General features: G+C 60.2%; 2 protein-coding genes across 2 annotated transcripts; both read left to right on the plus strand.

The window, feature by feature from the left end:
* Window positions 1–5,863: 5,863 nt before the first annotated feature.
* On the plus strand, window positions 5,864–9,601 carry LOC119878092 (melanoma-associated antigen 8-like). Its single transcript, XM_038588506.1, has 2 exons — window positions 5,864–6,013; window positions 7,664–9,601. Exon 2 carries the CDS (start codon window positions 7,956–7,958, stop codon window positions 8,967–8,969), a length of 1,014 nt encoding a protein of 337 aa, XP_038444434.1. The 5' UTR covers window positions 5,864–6,013; window positions 7,664–7,955; the 3' UTR covers window positions 8,970–9,601.
* A 3,970-nt stretch (window positions 9,602–13,571) lies between these two features.
* On the plus strand, window positions 13,572–15,358 carry LOC119868250 (melanoma-associated antigen 10-like). Its single transcript, XM_038586633.1, has 2 exons — window positions 13,572–13,633; window positions 13,829–15,358. Exon 2 carries the CDS (start codon window positions 14,104–14,106, stop codon window positions 14,869–14,871), a length of 768 nt encoding a protein of 255 aa, XP_038442561.1. The 5' UTR covers window positions 13,572–13,633; window positions 13,829–14,103; the 3' UTR covers window positions 14,872–15,358.
* The last annotated feature ends 1,852 nt before the right edge of the window (window positions 15,359–17,210 follow it).

Here is a 17,210-nt window from a genome sequence, read left to right on the forward strand (position 1 = left end):
CCCTCTTCCTGAAAGCTCTGTTCTTTGTTTTCTCCTGGTTTCCAGGTGCTTTCTCAGGTGGAGACAGGCAAATAAATAATCTGTGACTTCTGTACTCCGCACACTCGATCTAGCCTAGTGTAGCAGGTGGGGGACGTGGCATTTTACAAATGGAAACGTCAGAAACAGGAGCGTCAGATTTGAGGATATGAGCTGCACAGGCCAGATCCCCTGTTGCTCCCACAACTGCCAACCTGAGAGGTAGCAGTGACTGTGGGGAGAGCATTGCCGTCGGAAGGGCCAAGACCACTGTCGCTTTTGGAATGTCGGATGCGATCTCGCTGTTGTGAGAGTGGATGTCTCTGAACAGGGCGAGCTCAGTTCAAGCCGGGATTATTTTTCCTTGGTCTCTGCTGTCATATTCCTGGATTCCTCGCTGCTTTCCTGAGACAGTTTACCTTGATTTTCTGGACTGAATCTTTTCCTAGTTAGATAGCCACTGCCCTTCCTCCGCATCAGGCCAGTCCAGGGACAATCCACTTTGTTAGATATTAAGTGCCCACTGTGTACAGGGAACCAAGAGGGTATGGCAGGCAAAGCGGCGATTGCTAACACAGAATGTAGAATTTGAGTCTAGTGGAGTCTAAAGAAAAGCACCCAAACACTTGGGGCAGAGGCACCCCAAAAGAGGTGTGCAGAAGAGAGGTGGAAGGCTGAGATTGGGTCTCTGTGGAAGAACAGGGGAAGGCTCCATGGAAGAGGCAGCCTTCGGAGACAGAGGGGGAAGGTCGCTGCAGGTGGAAAAAATATCCAAGCAAAATGTAAGTGCAAAGGGCCGTCCTATTTGGAAGTGGTGATGGGGCCCTCTGTGGCCAGGACCCAGAGTGCATGGGACAGAGCATGGCGAGAGGATCACTGGAGTGCTGTCCTGGAAGGGGCCGGGTGGGTTATACAAATGAAGGGAGGTGTTCAACTGTGGCAGAAACATTGAGCTCCATGCAGAGAGCCCCACATGGGACTCGATCCCGGGTTTTCCAGGATCACGCCCTGGGCTGAAGGCAGGCGCTAAACCGCTAGGCCACTCGGGCTGCCCTATGTCACTAATTCTATCTTCTGCCTCAATTATCCGAGCAGTCAGAGCCTCCATTTTTTTTTTTGCGCCTCCATTTTTTAATGCTTCTCATTGATAGCCTTTTTGAAATTTCAACTTGATTAGATTTTAGTTCTTTTATTTCTCCAGAAAGGCTTTGTCTAGTGTCTTTGATGCTTTATTCAAGCCCCGATAGTATCTTTATAATCATTATTCTGAACTTTAGTTCTACCATGTTACTTATGTCCATACTCACTAGGTTCCTGGCATTCAGTACTGCCTTTGGTTCTCTTTTATGAGATGAGGTTTTTTCCATCTGTGCAGAGAAGAATCGATGAATGAGAGAACAAAATACTGAAATGGCAACAATGTCCCCAGAGAAATATACACTACACAAATCACAAGAGACCCAGAACTGAAAAGAAAAATTAAAAAGAGAGAATATAATCAGACAGGTGAAGAGAATAGAGTAATACACTGGATCCTGTGTGTATTTTGGTCCGTTTGTTAGAAAACTAAATCCCAAAATTGTAACAAAAGGAAAACTTTTATAGGTACTAAACAAATTGAATAGAATACAAGGAAAGGATAGAATGCAATTGTAAAAATGAAAATTAAAAGAGAAAAAAAGAAGAAATATCAACAGACAGGTGAAGAAAACAGAGCAATACACTATATTCTGAGTGTATTTCCTTCGGTTAGAGGAAACTACATCTCAAAATTGTGAAGAAGGGCAGCCCCGGCAGCTCAGCGGTCTTCTCCCTCTGCCTGGGTCTCTGCCTCCCTCTCTCTGTGTCTGTCATGAATAAATAAACAACAAAATTAAAAAAAAAAAAAGATGGCTTCACAATTGTAAAGAAAAAATACCTTGCATATATATTATATATATTAAATACATTGACAGGATAGAATGTAACTGTAAAGATGAAAATTTAGAAAGACCTTATTTTTTTATTTTTTATAAATTTATTTTTTATTGGTGTTCAATTTGTCAACATATAGAATAACACCCAGTGCTCATCCCATCAAGTGCCCCCCTCAGTGCCCGTCACCCAGTCACCCCCCCCCCCTGCCTACCTCCCCTTCCACCACCCCTAGTTCGTTTCCCAGAGTTAGGAGTCTTTGTCTCATTCATTTGGGGGATACAAAAAATAAGTGGGAAATATCAGAAAGGGAGACAGAACATAGAAAGAACTTAACAAGAAAGAAACAAAGAAGGAGAAAAAAGAAAAAAAAAGCGATTTTGATGAGACAGGTGAAGAAAACAGAATCATATACCGTACACTACGTGTATTTTGGTCTGGTGGAAGAAACTGCACCGCAAGGGTGTAAAGAAAAAAAAAAAAAAACTTACACAAATAAAATTAAAAACAATGGAAGGATAGCATGTAACTGTAAGAATGAAAACTAAAAAATATTTCCTAAAAGTTTGATAAAATAAGAAATTGGTTGCAAAAGGAAAGCGAAAAAAAAAATAAATAAATAAAATGGAAAGACCAAAGAATCATGGGGGAAAACGCTATGAATTGTGTATGTTATATTCCCCTAGCGCTGGAGTTTTGCGGTTCTCAGTGTTCGGTAAAGTTGGTCTGGGCCGCACGCTCTTGCTGACTTTCTGGGGGAGGGACCTGTTGCGCTGATTCTCAGGGGTCTTTGCCCCGAGTGGGCATGCACCGCCCTTGCCAGGGGGCCAGGCTAAGTAATCTGGTCCGGGTTGCTCTCTGTGGATTTTGTTCCGTGAAGGCCTTGCAGGCCTCTTTAGAGGCTGAGAGCGAAAGTGGTGGCCTCCTCATCCCCAGCCCCAGGGCCGAAAGCTCAGGGTCCCGCTCCTTAGCGCACCCCCAGTGAAAGGCAACCCATCACTCCTGTCTCCCTGGTACCGGACCGCACACTGTGCTCACCCAGCCTGTGACCAAGCATTTCCATCTCAGGCACGGACCCTGCTTCGCCTTCCAAACCCTGCAGATTCCTGCTGTGTGGACATGTGCGCTGCTCCTCCCCAGGGGGAGCAAGGGGGGGCTTGCCGGTTCTGCCGCCTGCTGGGCTCCTGCTCGGAGAGCCTTTGCGCTGAGGGTGCTGGGACCCACTGACCCTGCTGGGTTCCAGGGCTACGGCCACCACTGGCCAAGAGCCCGCTGCAGCCGGCTTCCCTGCTCCGATGTCTGGGAGCTCTGCTGCACTCAGGCACTGTCAGTGTTCCTGTGACCCCGGGGGATCCTGAGACCACGCTGTCCCACCTAGGATTCTGCACCCGCTTCACTGTCTGAGCACCGGGCAGGCAGGGCCGTCCCTCACCGGAGCGGACTTCTAAAGGTCCGGATTCTGCGCTCTCTGCTGCTCCATCACTCTCTGGTGGAGGCTGCTGGAGCTCGCCCCCTTTTGGCTCCCCCGTATCTTCCCATGTATCGCCTCCCTTTTGCCCCCCCCCCCCCCCCCCGCCCATCTTCCCATGTATCGCTTCCATTTCACTTCTCCACACCTCCTGTCTTGCAGAAACTGGATGCTTTTCTCTTTGTAGAGTTGCAGCTATTCTTTTTGTAGATCTCCGGTTCAGTTCTCAGGGGTTCAGAATGATTTAGTAGCTGTCTCGCTGAATTCCGGGGACCAGAGGAACTTAGGTCTCTCAACTCCTCGGCCACTTTGGACTCCCACCTCCCCCCCCCCACCCCCACCCCACCGCCCTGTGGTCTCATTCGGCCAAATGGTTGGGGAGAAGTCATCATCTTAGCAAAACTCCTTCAAACTAAAGAAAAATATGGGCATTGTTTTCAATTAAATGTCCCACGCTAGTGCTCCTGGATGTAAATGCTAGAGGAGAAATCCACCTTGAAAGAACGCTTAAGCCAAAAGCACTCATATAGCAGCAAATATCCTGAATAAGTATATGCATATTCAAAATCGTAGTGAACGAAACGGACGAGAGGCGGTGCCCAGTGAACAGAAATCTGCCTTAACGTCAGAAAAATCTTTCAACTGTATTTGGGCAGCCCTGGTGGCGCAGCGGTTTGGCGCTGCCTGCAGTCTGGAGTGTGATCCTGGAGACCTGGGATCGGGTCCCACGTCGGGCTCCCAGCATGGAGCCTGCTTCTCCCTCTCCCTCTGCCTGTGTCTCTGCCTCTCTCTCTGTGTCTATGAGTAAATAAATAAAATCCTTAAAAAAAAAAAAAAAAAAAAGAAAAATCTTTCAACTGTATTTATCTACATTAACAAAATAATGGAACTAAAAACATCTGATCACGACTGGGTATAGAAGACTCCTTTGAAAGAAATTCAGCACTAGCTAATGGAAAAAGCTTCTATCAGAATACGATGAGGAAGGAATTTCCGTTTTCATTTCTGTGCAACTAAAACCTCACTTAAAAAAAAAAGGAAGTCTTGGGCAGATACTTGGTCCTGGAGAGCCTGGATCGAGTCCCGCATCGGGCTCCCTGCGTGGAGCCTGCTTCTCCTTCTGCCTGTGTTGCTGCCTCTCTGTCTCTCTCTGTGTGTCTCATGAGTAAAGAAATAAAACCTTAAAAAAAAAAAAAAAGAAAGAAAGAAAGAAATGAAAGTCTTGAAAAACACACACAGAATAAACAACGTCCGAACAATAAATGAGGAGAAAGCCTTGGGGGACCCTGAAGACTGCTGAGCTGGATATTGAGTCTGGGTTGGGGATGCAGGGAACATCAGGGATGTGGGGAGGGAATGCAGCCTGCATCAATGCAGATGACAGGATTGATAGGCGGAGCAATTTCCAACTTCTGCTTCTGCTTCCCAGCATAAATCTGAGGCAAGGCCTCAGAGTACACATGACATTAGCCCTGGGGTGCTAAGAGGACACGGGGAAAGACAGGATGATTGAGGCATTGGACTCTAGAGTCTATGCAAATAACCCCCTGAAATCATCTTAGTGGCAAGGAATGCCCCTTAAAAAAATCACTTAAGTAGAATATACAGAATCAACCTGAAATAGAGTAGGGAGTATCAAAGCAATTCACACAGTAAGAAAAGGTATTTTTGATAAAGTATATATATAGTCTACACCTATATAAATACATATACAAACGCATGTATAACGGGAACACACACGCACATACGTGTGTCGCTGTCCGTATTTAGGTGATATGTACGTACATTTGCATACCAGCACCTATAATCTGCACACCTTATACATACGCGTGCACTGGACACACGCTAGGTAGAGAGGGACGGTGTGTTTCTCCCGATGACGCAGCATGTCAGGGGAAAACTCCCTGCAGTGGGCCCCGCAATACGGGACACCCCTAGACACCCTTGCAGCTGCTCGGCCGCCCCCAGGAAACTAAACCTTTAACACGATGTCCCTAAAGTCTGGCTGCTGGCCAAGGGACCCCGTGGGAAGGGGCGCTTCCTCCCGGCCCCTGCCCCTGCCCTGCCCCGGGGCTATGGGCGCTGCGGCTGCACAGCAGGCCTGTGTCCTGATGAGGGCCTCCTGGGTGAGGACTGAGAGCCGACCTGTGCCAGGACGCTGGGGGCCGCCGAACCCTGCTGTGCCCCTGCCGGCAGCCCTGGGCCACCCCGGGACCTGCAGAGCCGGTGGGGCCCGAGCCGCAGCAACCACCCCTCGGGCGCTCAGGGACGACACGTCGGGGCCTGAGAGGCTCGGTGTAAGGGGCACCGACTGAGGTCTGCAGAGAGCCGAGGCCGCAGCCCGCCCGAGTCCAGGGCAGGAGCCCGGGGAGGACAGGGGGCCCCCGCCTTGCCAGCCGGCGCGCTTCCCTCCTCCCACCCTAGCCTGGAACTCATCTCAACCCAACGTGCTGTTAGCTGTGGGGACCCCTGGCAACGGGGTCAGGACGTGATGTGACGTGGGCCGACCTCTGCGTCAGAATTGAGAGAGAGCAGAAGGCCTCGGTGCGGGGGGTCGCACTGGGGTCCCCTGGAAGGAGGCCAGGCCCGGGCCGGCGGCAGCCAGGGGAGCAGGTAGCCCCGGGAGGGGGCTCGGAGGGCGGGGGAGGGGCCCCGGAGGGCGGCGGGGGGGGGGGGGGGGAGGGGGGAGGGGGGAGGGGGGAGGGGGGAGGGGGGAGGGGGCCTGCCGGGAACCCCGAGAGAGGACCATGACCGGGGGAAGGCGGGGCCGCGGCGTCGAGCTGAGGCCTGGATGCCGGGGCCTGGGGCAGTGGCCTCGGGTCCCCGGAGGCAGGACGGGACCCGGCCCTCCCCGGAGCGGGGTGAGGACCTGAGGGAGAACTGCGGGGGTCCCCCGGGGTCCCCCACCCCACCATCATGCCTCAACCCACGGCCCGCCCTCCCCGAGAGAGAGAGAGAGAGAGAGAGAGAGAGAGAGAGAGGCACTGGGCCCCCGCCTCGGGGCTGGGGGGCCGCCCTGGGGAGGCCGGACACACGCGGCCCCCGGGGAAATGCGCCTCGGGGGGGGTGGGGGGTGGGGGGGGGACCCGAGCCCAGGGAGCTCAGGAGCCCATCCGGAGGGAGGTTTGCCAGGGCCTGAGGGGGGGAGGGGCACAGGGAGTGCCTGTGGGGGCGGGGGCCCTGGAGCCCAGGACAGAGGGGACCTGGCAGGAGGTCGCCAGGGATGGGAGGCCTGGGAGGCCCCCTGGGCAGGCTGGGGACCTGCCTTCGGGCGGGCCGCCGGGCGGCCAGACTTCCACATCCGGGTCTCCCGAGAGACTGGGGGCCCTTGGCGTCAGGAGCACGGCCTCCCTGAGGGGGCAGACGGTGGACCCCCGCCCACCCTACATTGAAGGGGTGAGTGGCCCCCAAGGCAGCCCTCAGGCCCAGGAGGGGATGGCCCCGAAATCTGGGTGCCCCTCCCTGGCAGCCCTGGGAAGAGAACCCGGGGTGTGGCCTATCCCGCGGAGACCCTCCTCCTCTCCAGATCTCTGGGCTCAGGGAGGGGAGGGCCTGGGTCTGAGGGTCTGCACTCAGGTCAGCAGAGGAGGCAGGTGCCCTGCCCTGCCCTGCCCTGCCCTGCCCTGCCCTGGTCCAGGCCCTGGCGGGGGTCGAGGTGAGAAATGAGGGGATGCCTTCCTCAGCAGGATCCCTGGGGACCAGGCCGCCCCGGCCGCTTGTGTGGGCCATGGGGAGAGGCGGGACGGGTGGGCCGACTGATTTCTCTGGACTTTGGCTGGTTGCGGGGTCGGGGTAGGGGCCCTTGCAAGGAAGGTGCAAGGAGGGTGGCCTCAGGGCCAGCCGGAGAGTCTTCCCACGCCTTGCGTGGGGTCCAGGTGAAGAGCGAGAGGCGCCCCATCCTGGCCCAGAGGGAAGCTTGAGTTGGGCCATTCCTCCCCTGGTGCGTGATCCGTGATCCGTGATCCCTTATTTGACGGCACAGGATGAACCCCCAGAGACCTTTGGCAGGCCTGCCCAGAGCCGGTCCCCTGGCTTCCTCATGGGGAGGGTCGGGGCAGCCTGGTCTTGTGGGGACACTTTGGCCTCAGGACCGCAGACAGAGGCCTGGGTCCCAGGCCCTGCCAAGGGCACTGGCAGGCCAAGGAGGGGACTTGGACTGCTGGGGGCCTCCCAGAGTGCGAGCCAACCTTCCTGTGTGCACTGGGGGCCCAGGGCTGGGCTGGCAGTCTGCACCCTGAGGTGCCCCCTGCTTCCCTCCTGCAGGGGCTCCAAGAACTGGCAGCGCAGCAGAGGCCTTGGTCGCCGGCAGGAGGCCCTCAGGTCACAGAGTGAAGGAGGCATAGCAGGTCTGTGTCGCTGGACCTGGTGAGGTCCACGTTGTCTCCGAGCCTGGTGCCAGGGGCTCAACTCGCCCAGCCCAACACACAGGGGACTCCTTGTGTAGCCAATCCTGATGCGGCCCGCTCTCTGCCCTGGCACGGGGCCTCTCTTGGCCCACCTGCACCCCGACCAGCCATCCCACCGCTGTCTTCAGCTTTAGCTCCACGCCCACACCATGCCCCTGAGGCACACGAGTCAGCTCTGGAAGCTGGAAGAAGACCCGGGAGAAGCCCAGGGCCTGGTCAATGCCCAGCTGCCAGAGGCTGAGGATGAAGACGAAGTTTCATCTCCCCCCTACCTGTGTTCCTCTTCCTCCTCCTCCCCCTCCTCCTCCTCCTCTTGCTCCTCCCCTTCCTTGTCCAGCTCTGGCCTGTTCTTTGTGCCCCCAGAGGAGGGGTCTGAGACTGCCTGGAGTCCTCCCCAGAGCCCTCAGAGTGCCGGGCCCTCCCCCAGTGGCAGGGCACCCAGTGGCTGGAGCCAGGTGGAGTTTGCTGGCCCCAGTGGCCCAGAGGAGGAGATCTGGAACCCCTGGGAGGTGCCCGAATATGCGCAGCCCTCTGCCCAAGGAGGAGACACAATGCTCATGAGTGGGGCTGACCTGGTGGGGTTCCTGCTCCGCAAGTATCTCAACAAGCAGCCCACCAGCCAGGCAGAGGTGCTGGAGGTCCTCAGCCCAGATATGCAGGATGCCTGGCCCGAGATCTGGGGTCAAGCCTGTGAGTGCATGCAGCTGGTCTTTGGCGTAGAAGTGAAGGAAGTGGACCCCATCGCACACTCCTACGTCCTGGTCACCGTCCTGGGCCTCAGCTACGATGGGATGCTGAGCGGTGAGCAGGGCCTGCCCACGACCGGCCTCCTGGTGCTGCTCCTGGGGGTGATCCTCCTGGAGGGCGACCGTGCCCCCGAGCAGGAGGTGTGGGAAGCCCTGGGGGTCATGGGGGTGTTTGCCGGCAGGCAGCACGTCATCTATGGGGAGCCCAGGGAGCTCCTCACCCACGTCTGGGTGCAGGAAGGCTACGTGGAGTACCGGCAGGTGGCGGGCAGCAACCCTGCCCGCTACGAGTTCCTGTGGGGGCCCAGGGCCCACGAGGAAACCAGCAAGCTACGGGTCATGGAGTATGTGCTATGGGTTAATAGCAGGTGGCCGGTTTCCTCCCTGGCCCCGTTTGATGAGGAAGAGTGGGCCTGAGCCCCAGAGGCGGCCAGGCCCTTTCCAGCCTTTGGTGGGGTCGGCAGCTTCTCCCGCGGGATGGGCACGAAGGGAGGCATCCCTTCGGCTGCTTCTTCCCCGTGGGCGCCTCTGGGTCTCCCTGTGTGTGTGTGTTTGTGTGTTTGTTTGTGTGTTTGTGTTGGAGAAGACAGACCACTGGGCTTTCTAGGAGTGCAGGGCCAGGGCGGCTTGGGGGCAGAAAGCAGGGTGAAAAGCCACTCTGGGGGCCTGTTCTCTGCCGCGACCCGGAGATCGAGAGCTTGGTTAACATGAGGAGGCTCTTGCACATCGCTGCTCGGATTCGGGGGATTCATCAGCTTGGGAGGCTACGTGTGTCACTGACATTCCCCCCGCCCGGACCGCCGCAGCCGCCGCCCCCCCCCCCCATCCCGAACTTCTGTACATCCCCCAGTTCAACAGTTAAGAGTTTCATCCTGTCCTGAAAACCAGCTGGCCAAAGTCCACCTTCGTCCCTGTGTGGGTCCCACCCGGATCCTCATCCCAGGCAGGGCACTGGGACAGAAATGGGTTGGGAAGCAGCAAGGACGGAGGGGTCAAAGGACGGGGTCGGGTCGTGCAGCCAATAAAAAGGAAAAGTCTTTTGTTCTGGCTTCCTGTGCCTCCTGGCCCGTTCATTCTGCAAGGGCCCAAGGAACCCGGACCGGTGTGCTCCGGCATGGGCGGGGGCCGCGGAAAGGGCGAGAAAGGGCCCGCCGGAGGCCAGGGGAGCCCTGCTGGCGGCTCCCTCACGGCCACACAGCGGCTGAGCTCTGCTCCCTGCAAGGCCCTGTGTGTGAGCAGTGAGGACACGAGGGGCCCGGGGACACGCCGCCTTCGGGGACTGTGTAGAGGCCGCCGTCCGGCAGGGAGGTGGGGAGGGGTGTCCTGAGGCCTGCGACAGCCCCAAGGGGCGAAAGGGTGACGGGGGCGGCGGCTCCCGGGGGCAGGCTCTGCAGGGTCCAAGGCCCCGGGGCCCGGGGGGGCTCTGTGGGCAGCGCGACTCCTCGTGTGCAGCTGAGGAGCGAGCAGCGGGCGGGGGACGGAGGCCGACCTCCACTCTGCCTCCAGGTCGGGAAGCGGGGACCTGAGGCTTGTGGGGGGGCGGGGGGGACACGCGCAGATTGCCTGGCGTGGCGGGAGGGCGGGCCCAGGCCGGCCAGAGTCCCTGACCTCCCAGCCTGAAGGAGGGCCCCGCCCACCTGCTCCCCCCCCCCCCCGACCCCCCAGCCTGGAGCCCATCTCCGCCGGACCCACCTGCTGGGAGCGCTGGGGACCCCTGGCACGGGGTCCGGATGTGAGGTGGGCCGACGTCCGCCTCGGAGGTCTGAGAGAGCGGAGGGCCTCGCGTGGGGGGTCGGATTGGGGTCCCCGCCGAGCGAAGGCGGGCAGGCCCGGGCTGGCGGCAGCCAGGCGAGCAGGTAGCCCCGGAGCGGCCCGGAGGGCGGCTGGAGGGGGCCTGTCGGGAATCCCGAGAATCCACGCGGGGGAAGGCGGGGCCGCGGCGTGGAGCTGAGGGGTGCCCGGAGGCAGGACGGGCCCGGGCCCTCCCGGAGCAGGGGTGAGGAGCTGAGGGAGAACTGCGGGGGTCCCCCACCCCACCTTCATGCCTCCACTCCTCCCGGAGAGATGGAGGCACTGGGCCCCCTCCTTGGGACTGGGGGGCGGCCCTGGGGAGGCCGGACACACGCGGCCACCCGGGAAATGCGCACTTGGGTTGTGGGGGTGGGGACAGGACCCCACGGAGCTCAGGATCCCCGTCGGAAGGGAGGTTTGCCGGGGCCTGAGGGGGACAGGGGCACAGGGGTTGCCTGTGGGGGCGGGGTGGGAGGGCAGGGACACAGGTGCACAGGACAGAGGGGACCCGGCGGAGGTCAGGGCCCACGCTAGAGGGGCCCCCGGGAAGCCGCGGAGGAGTGGGATGGGGCCAGATGGTGGCGGGGGGTGCTGCAAGCCTGGCACAGCCAGGTACCCGAGAGCCTGAGGCCTGGTTTGGTGGGAGCAGACGCTGAGGGGGGAGGGGAGGGAGGGTCCCGGGGCTAAGGGGAGGCGAGGGATGGACCCTGAGGGGGACAGAGGGGACCCGGCGGAGGTCAGGGCCCACGGTGAGCCCGGGAAGCCCGCGGGGGAGCGGGATGGGGCCGGATGGTGGCGGCGGGTGCGGCAGGCCTGGCACATCTGGGTACCCGAGAGCCTGAGTCCTGGTGTGGCGGGAGCAGACGCTGAGGGCTGAGGGGAGGGTCCCGGGGCTAAGGGGAGGCGAGGGATGGACCATTGACAGGGACAAAGAGGACCCCAGTAGAGGGTCGCCAGGGCTGTGAGGCCCCCGTGGGGATGGGTACCTGCTCTCACGTGGGAGTATGGGTGCTCAGACTTCCACATCCGGGCCTCCTGAGGCACTGGGGGCCCCTGGCGTCAGGAGCAGGGCCTAGGACACGTGGGCAGAGGGGAGGGCCCCGGGTGGTGCTGGGAATCCCGGTGAGGATGCAGAAGAGGCCCGGGGGACCCCGCACCCCAGCCCAGAGTCGGCCCGGGAAGGTCGTGGGGGGGGGGGGATGGGAACACGTGGTGAGGCCCCACTTCTGCATCGGGGCTCTGAGAGACCAGGGGGCTGGTGTTCAGAGCAGGGCCTCCCTGAGGGGGCAGACGGTGGGCCCAGGTCCTGCTGGGTTCCTGGCGAGGATGTCCATGGAGGACGGAGGGACCCCGCACCCCAGTCCACAGTCAGTCCCGGGAGGCAGGCCGAGTGGAGCCAAGCAGAGGCCTAGGCGCCCAGGGAGCCCCGCCAGCAGGGGTGGGGAAGAAGGGCCCAGGGAGCCTGTCCCCCGCCCCCCAGCTCAGCCCCCTCTGTGAGCCCTGGGAAGCCCCCAGGCTGGGTCATGGTCCTGATGGAAAGATGGTCACTCCCTGTCCCCGGTGGGGTCCGGGAGGAGGGGAGGGCCTGGGTGTGAGCGCCCTGGCCTCCGGTAGTCTGCCCGAGGGGCCCAGGGTCAGCTAGGGCTGGAGGCGAGGATCCCCGAGGGACTGAGACCCCCGAGGGAGTGGGTTCCCAGGGAGCCCGGAGCACCACGGCCCTGCCCCTGCTTCAGCCTCGGGAGGCTGCCGGGGGTTGGACGAGTCCCGAGCTGCGTGGTCGCTTGCTTATGTGACAGGGCCTCCCACACCTGTGGCGGTTGGGCTGGAGCACTGCCTCCAGGGTGTGGGCTGCGGTGGGGTCAGGTGGAGTGGGAGGCAATGGCCCACGTGTGGCTGGTGGCCAAGGCCAGGACTACAGGGGAACTGCAGCCCTAGGAACGCAGCCTAGAGTGGGTCCTGGGAGCCCCCAGGGCCCGAGGACCTCCTGGGGCGTGCCCTGGCTTGCCAGCCAAGTCTCCTAGAGCCTGGGGAATTGGAGGAAGGAGCAGGGTTGCAGACTGCCCAGAGCCGACCCGGGGCCTGAGGGGATTGAAGGTGAGGACCAGAGGGAGGACTGACGGACCCTGGGCCCCAGCACGTGCAGTCCAGGGAAGAAGGAGGCCCCTGTGCAAGATGAGCCCATGCTACGGTCCTGATGTCCACCTCTGAGTGTTAGGGCCTGAGGGCTTGTGCTTCAAAGTAGCAGGACCTCGGGGTTGCTTGGTGAGGGTGTGTGTGGAGGGTGTATGGCCAGCGGGGAGTCAGGGTGAGGACCTTGGGGACGTCCTGGCTGGCCCCACCTGGCCCATGAGCCAAGAAGCCAGTGCAGTGGAGTGGGGCCCTGCCCTCTGGGCAGCCCACGGAGGATGGGAGAGATCTGGCCCTCAGTGGAATGCTCACTTGTCCCTGGGGCGGGTGGGGGCAGGAAGGTGGGCTGACCTGGGGTTGGTACGGTCTTGGTGTGAGGGGCACGTCTCCTCTATGGGAGGTTGGGGGCCCGGAGGAAGAGCAGGCCCTGGCAGGATAATGTTTCAGGGAGCGGAGGGCCTGGGCCTGAGGGTCTGGACTCAGGTCAGCAGAGGAGGCGGGTGCCCTGCCCTAGCCCTGGACCAGGCACTGGCGACAGTCGACGTGACATATGAGGGGATGCCTCCCACAGCAGGATCCCTAGGGACCAGGCCGCCCCAGCCGTTTGTGTGGGCCATGGGGAGAGGCGGGACAGGTGGCCCAACTGATTTCTCTGGACTTTGGCTGGTGGGGGGTCGTGGCAGGGGCCCTTGCAAGGAAGGTGCAAGGAGGGTAGCCTCAGGGCCAGCCGGAGAGTCTTCCCAGGCCTTGCGTGGGGTCCAGGTGAAGACCCAGAGGTGCCCCCATCCCAGCCCAGATGGAAGCCAGAGCTGGCCCATCCCTTATGCATGATCCAGGAAGAATCCTGGAGACTTTGGCAGGTGTGGCCAAGGCTGGGCCCCTGGCTTCCTCCTGTGGAGTGTTGGGGACCTGTGATCTTGCAGGGACAGTTTGGCCAGAGAAGGACAGGGCCGGGGCAGTCTTTTGAGAGGCTGAGGAGGGGACTCCCCACCTTGACTGCAGGAGACCTCCCAGAGAATGTGGCAGCCGTCCTGTCCACACTGGGCCCCAGGGCTGGGCTGGCAGTCTGCACCCTGAGGACCCTCCTCCTTCCCTCCTGCAGGGACTTCAAGAACTGGCAGCAGAGGCCTTGGTCTGAGGCGGGGGTCCCTCAGGACACAGAGGTGAGGAGGCGCGAGCCAGAGCCACTTGGCCAGGTGAAGTGCACGCTCTCTCTGAGCCTGATGTCAGGGGTTCTCCCAGCCCAACACAGGGGACCCCTCTGCAGGGGAGCCGGGCACGGCCCCCTGTCAGACCTGGTACCTCGGGGTGTCTTGGCCGGGCTGCCCCCTGACAAGCTCTCCCAACTCTGTCTTCAGGTTCAGCCCGAATCTGACACCATGCCCCTGAGGAATAGCAGCGAGCTTTGGAAGCAGGGAGAAGACCTAGAGGAGGCCGAGGGCCTGGGGATGCCCAGCTGTCTGGGGCTGAGGAGGAGGAGGAAGGGGAGGAGGAGGCTCCACCTTCCCCCTCTACCCCATCTCCCCCATACCACCTATCTCATCTCTCTCTATCCTCCTCCTCCTCCCCCTCCTCCTTCCCCTCCTCCTCCCCCTCCTCCTTGTCGTCTTGCCCTTCATTGTCCTTCTCTGGCATGGTCTTTGGCCCCCCAGAGGAGGGGTCTGCTACTCCCGCGGCCCTGAGTGCTCCCCAGAGCTCTCAGAGTGCCGACCGCTCCCCCAATGGTGGGGCAGCTGGTGGCCTTGGCCAGCCCGAGCCTCCTGGCCCCAGCGGCCCAGGGGAGGCGGGAGATGAGGAGCCCTTGGTGGAGGGCAGTTTCCGCATGAAGACGGCTGCCCTGGTGGTATTCCTGCTCCTCAAGTATCGCAACAAGCAGCCCACCAGCAAGGCAGAGATGCTGGAGGTCTTCACCCCAGAATACCAGGACGACTTCCCCGCCATCTTGAGCCAAGCGTCCATCTGCTTGCGGCTGGTCTTTGGCCTAGACGTGATTGAAGTGGATCCCAGGGAGCACTCCTACGTCCTCAACCCCATCCTGGGCCTCACCTGGGATGGGATGCTGAGCGATCAGTGGGGTATCCCCAAGACCAGCCTCCTGGGGCTGGTCCTGGGGTTGATCCTCCTGCAGGACGGATGTGTCTCCGAGGAGGTGTGGGAGGCTCTGGGGTTCACGGGGATGAAAGATGGCCAAGAGCAAATCGTCTGTGGGGAGCCTGGGGACCACCTCACCGTCTGTGTGCAGGAAGGCTACCTGGGGCGCCGGCAGGTGGCAGGCAGCGACCCTGCCCGCTTTGAGTTCCTGTGGGGGCCCAGGTCCTCCGAGGAAACCAACAACCTTCAGGTCATGGACTTTATGCTCCAGGTCGGTAGCAAAAACCTGGGGTCCTCCCTGGTCCTGTGAGAACAGATTCTGAGATAAGGAAGAGGGAGCTGCAGCTCCAAGGGCAGCCAGGCCCTTTCCAATCTTTTGTGGGGCCGGTATGAAGGGAGGCCTTAGGGTGCTTCCTCCCGGTGTTGTCCTGTTGGGTGTGTAAAGAGAAAAGCCTGGGCGTTCTCAGGGGTTAAGGGCCAGGGCAAGTAGGGGGAAAGCAGGGCCAAGAGCCTCCCTGGGGGCCTGGGCTCTGCAATGACCCTGGCATCCAGAGCTTGGTTTCTTTGAGGAAGCTCCCCATGTTTGTTCCTTGGGACAGAAGGGTTCCCCAGCCCCGTGTGTGAGTGACACGCACCCCTTTGAGATCATACTTGCCAAGCTCAAGTGTTAGAGTTTTGTCATGTCCTGCATACAATTTGGGAGACCTTCCCTCCTTGTTTGGGTTCTGGATGAAATCACAGGGCAATGGCGTTGGAATCTGTTGGAAAGGCCAAGAGTGCAGCAGGCAAGTGCTGGAGTATGGAAATAGGAAAATAAACCTTGTTCACTTCTCATTTCTACCCCTGCCGTGTGCCATTTTTCCAAAGCAACGTCGATGTGCGCTGCTGCATTCACTTGGTTTTTCAGGAACGGGAGAGAAGGGTCCTAACGCCAGGGGAGCCCTGCTGGCAGCTCCCTCATGGCCACACATCGGCTGAGCTCTGCTCCCTGCAAGGCTCTGCGTGTGAGCAGTGAGGACAAGAGGGGACCAGGGTCACGCCACCTTCAGGGACTGTGTCTAGCGGCGGGAATCCCCACGGGAATGCGGGGAGGGTGCCCTGAGACCTGCGCCAGCTTGCCAGCCCCGAGCTTTTCCTGGAATTGTGGGAGCTCTGTGTTGCCCCCAGAGGGGCAAGAAGCCTACCCCGGCGTCACGGCCATTGAATCCTATGTGGTCTTGGAGGGTCGTGTGCAGACAGCTCATTCTGCTCAGTTTCTCTTCGGTTCCCCTTGCTCTCCCATCCTGGGATATGTCACAGGAACAGCAAATTCTTAAGACAGGGGGTGTGGTGGTGGACGTTACAATAAGGCTGGACCTTCTCCCAACCACTAACGGTCCTCATTTGTCAGTGGTCCCGTGTGCCGGTCTCTCCTGAAATGGGACAGTAGCAGAGAATGGCAAGTGGCAGTGCATCAGGGGAAAGAGCACATTGCCAGCCCATGGAGATTTCTGAGGTTCCTGCCACAGTAATTGCAGCAAGGTGCTAGGATTGAGGAGGGATTGCTGCCCCTGAACCACCACAGCCAGGTGAGTGTGCAAAGTAGTGACCATCAGATGTGATCCTGCCTTGGAAGCACCCGCCCCACAGCCGGTGGATGCGTAGGGACATTCTGTAGACGAGCCTCTGTGCCCCACAGAGAGGCCCTGGTGGGCAGTCCTTCCTGCCACCTGACCCTTGGATCCCCGAGTCACGGCCATCAAACCCCTCATGCCCCGCACCAGGTTCCTTCGGGAGTCCGGCAGCCCGCTGCCCAGTGGCCGGGGCAGGATCTGGGACGTCCTGCTTCTGGGGCCCAGTCGGCAGCCCCCACAGCCTCTGCTGCCCACCCTGCCCTGTCTTTCCTGACCGTGGCCTCAGCCTGCAGACCTTGGGGCTTGGTCCTGTCTCCCCACTGCCAACTGCTCTCTCCCCAGTGCTGCTGCTCACAGGCACTCATCTTGCTCTGGCCGTCCCTCTCTGCCTACTTGTGCTCCCGGGGGTGCTGACCAGGGTTCTCTGGTGGTCCATGTCCTAGGGGCTGGTAAATGACACTCCTAGCCTGGTGACCCTGGCGACTGTGCCAAGTGGGTATTGTCAGAGAACTCCTGGGTTATAGCCATCGTTCTGTGAAGCTGGTGTCCTCGTGAAGGCCACTGCGAGGTTGGTTCTATGAGGCTAAGGCAGAGACGGGGTGTGTACCTATCAGCCATCCCCAGAGCCGCCGGGACCCTAGGGTCCCGAAAAGGGTACTTTGAGCAGAGGAAAGTGTAGTGGGTGATGGCAGTGGTGACCGGGATGCTCCCCCACACCCCACAGGCCCCCTGGCTCACATGAGGATTCTGTAAGAGCCGGGCAGGAGGGCCTTTGGGTCCCCAGGAGGCAGGAAGTGCAGAAGGTCAGTTACCCCACGAGAGGGGGAAGGAGGAGCACCCACCATCCTGAGGCTTGTGGCCTTGGGACAAGTCCCAGGATCAGGCCCTGTGGGACAGCCCCGGCTGGATGCGGGGACCCTGCATGCTCTCCTGGGAGAGAATTGACTGCTGGGGCCCGGGGTTTGATCCAGGCCACCATGGACTGCTGGCACGGAGCACTCAGGATGCCCGAGTACCAGCATGTGGGTCCTTGGGG

Source organism: Canis lupus, chromosome X (genome assembly GCF_011100685.1).
Source record: "Canis lupus familiaris isolate Mischka breed German Shepherd chromosome X, alternate assembly UU_Cfam_GSD_1.0, whole genome shotgun sequence".
NCBI classification, from domain to species: Eukaryota; Metazoa; Chordata; class Mammalia; order Carnivora; family Canidae; genus Canis; species Canis lupus.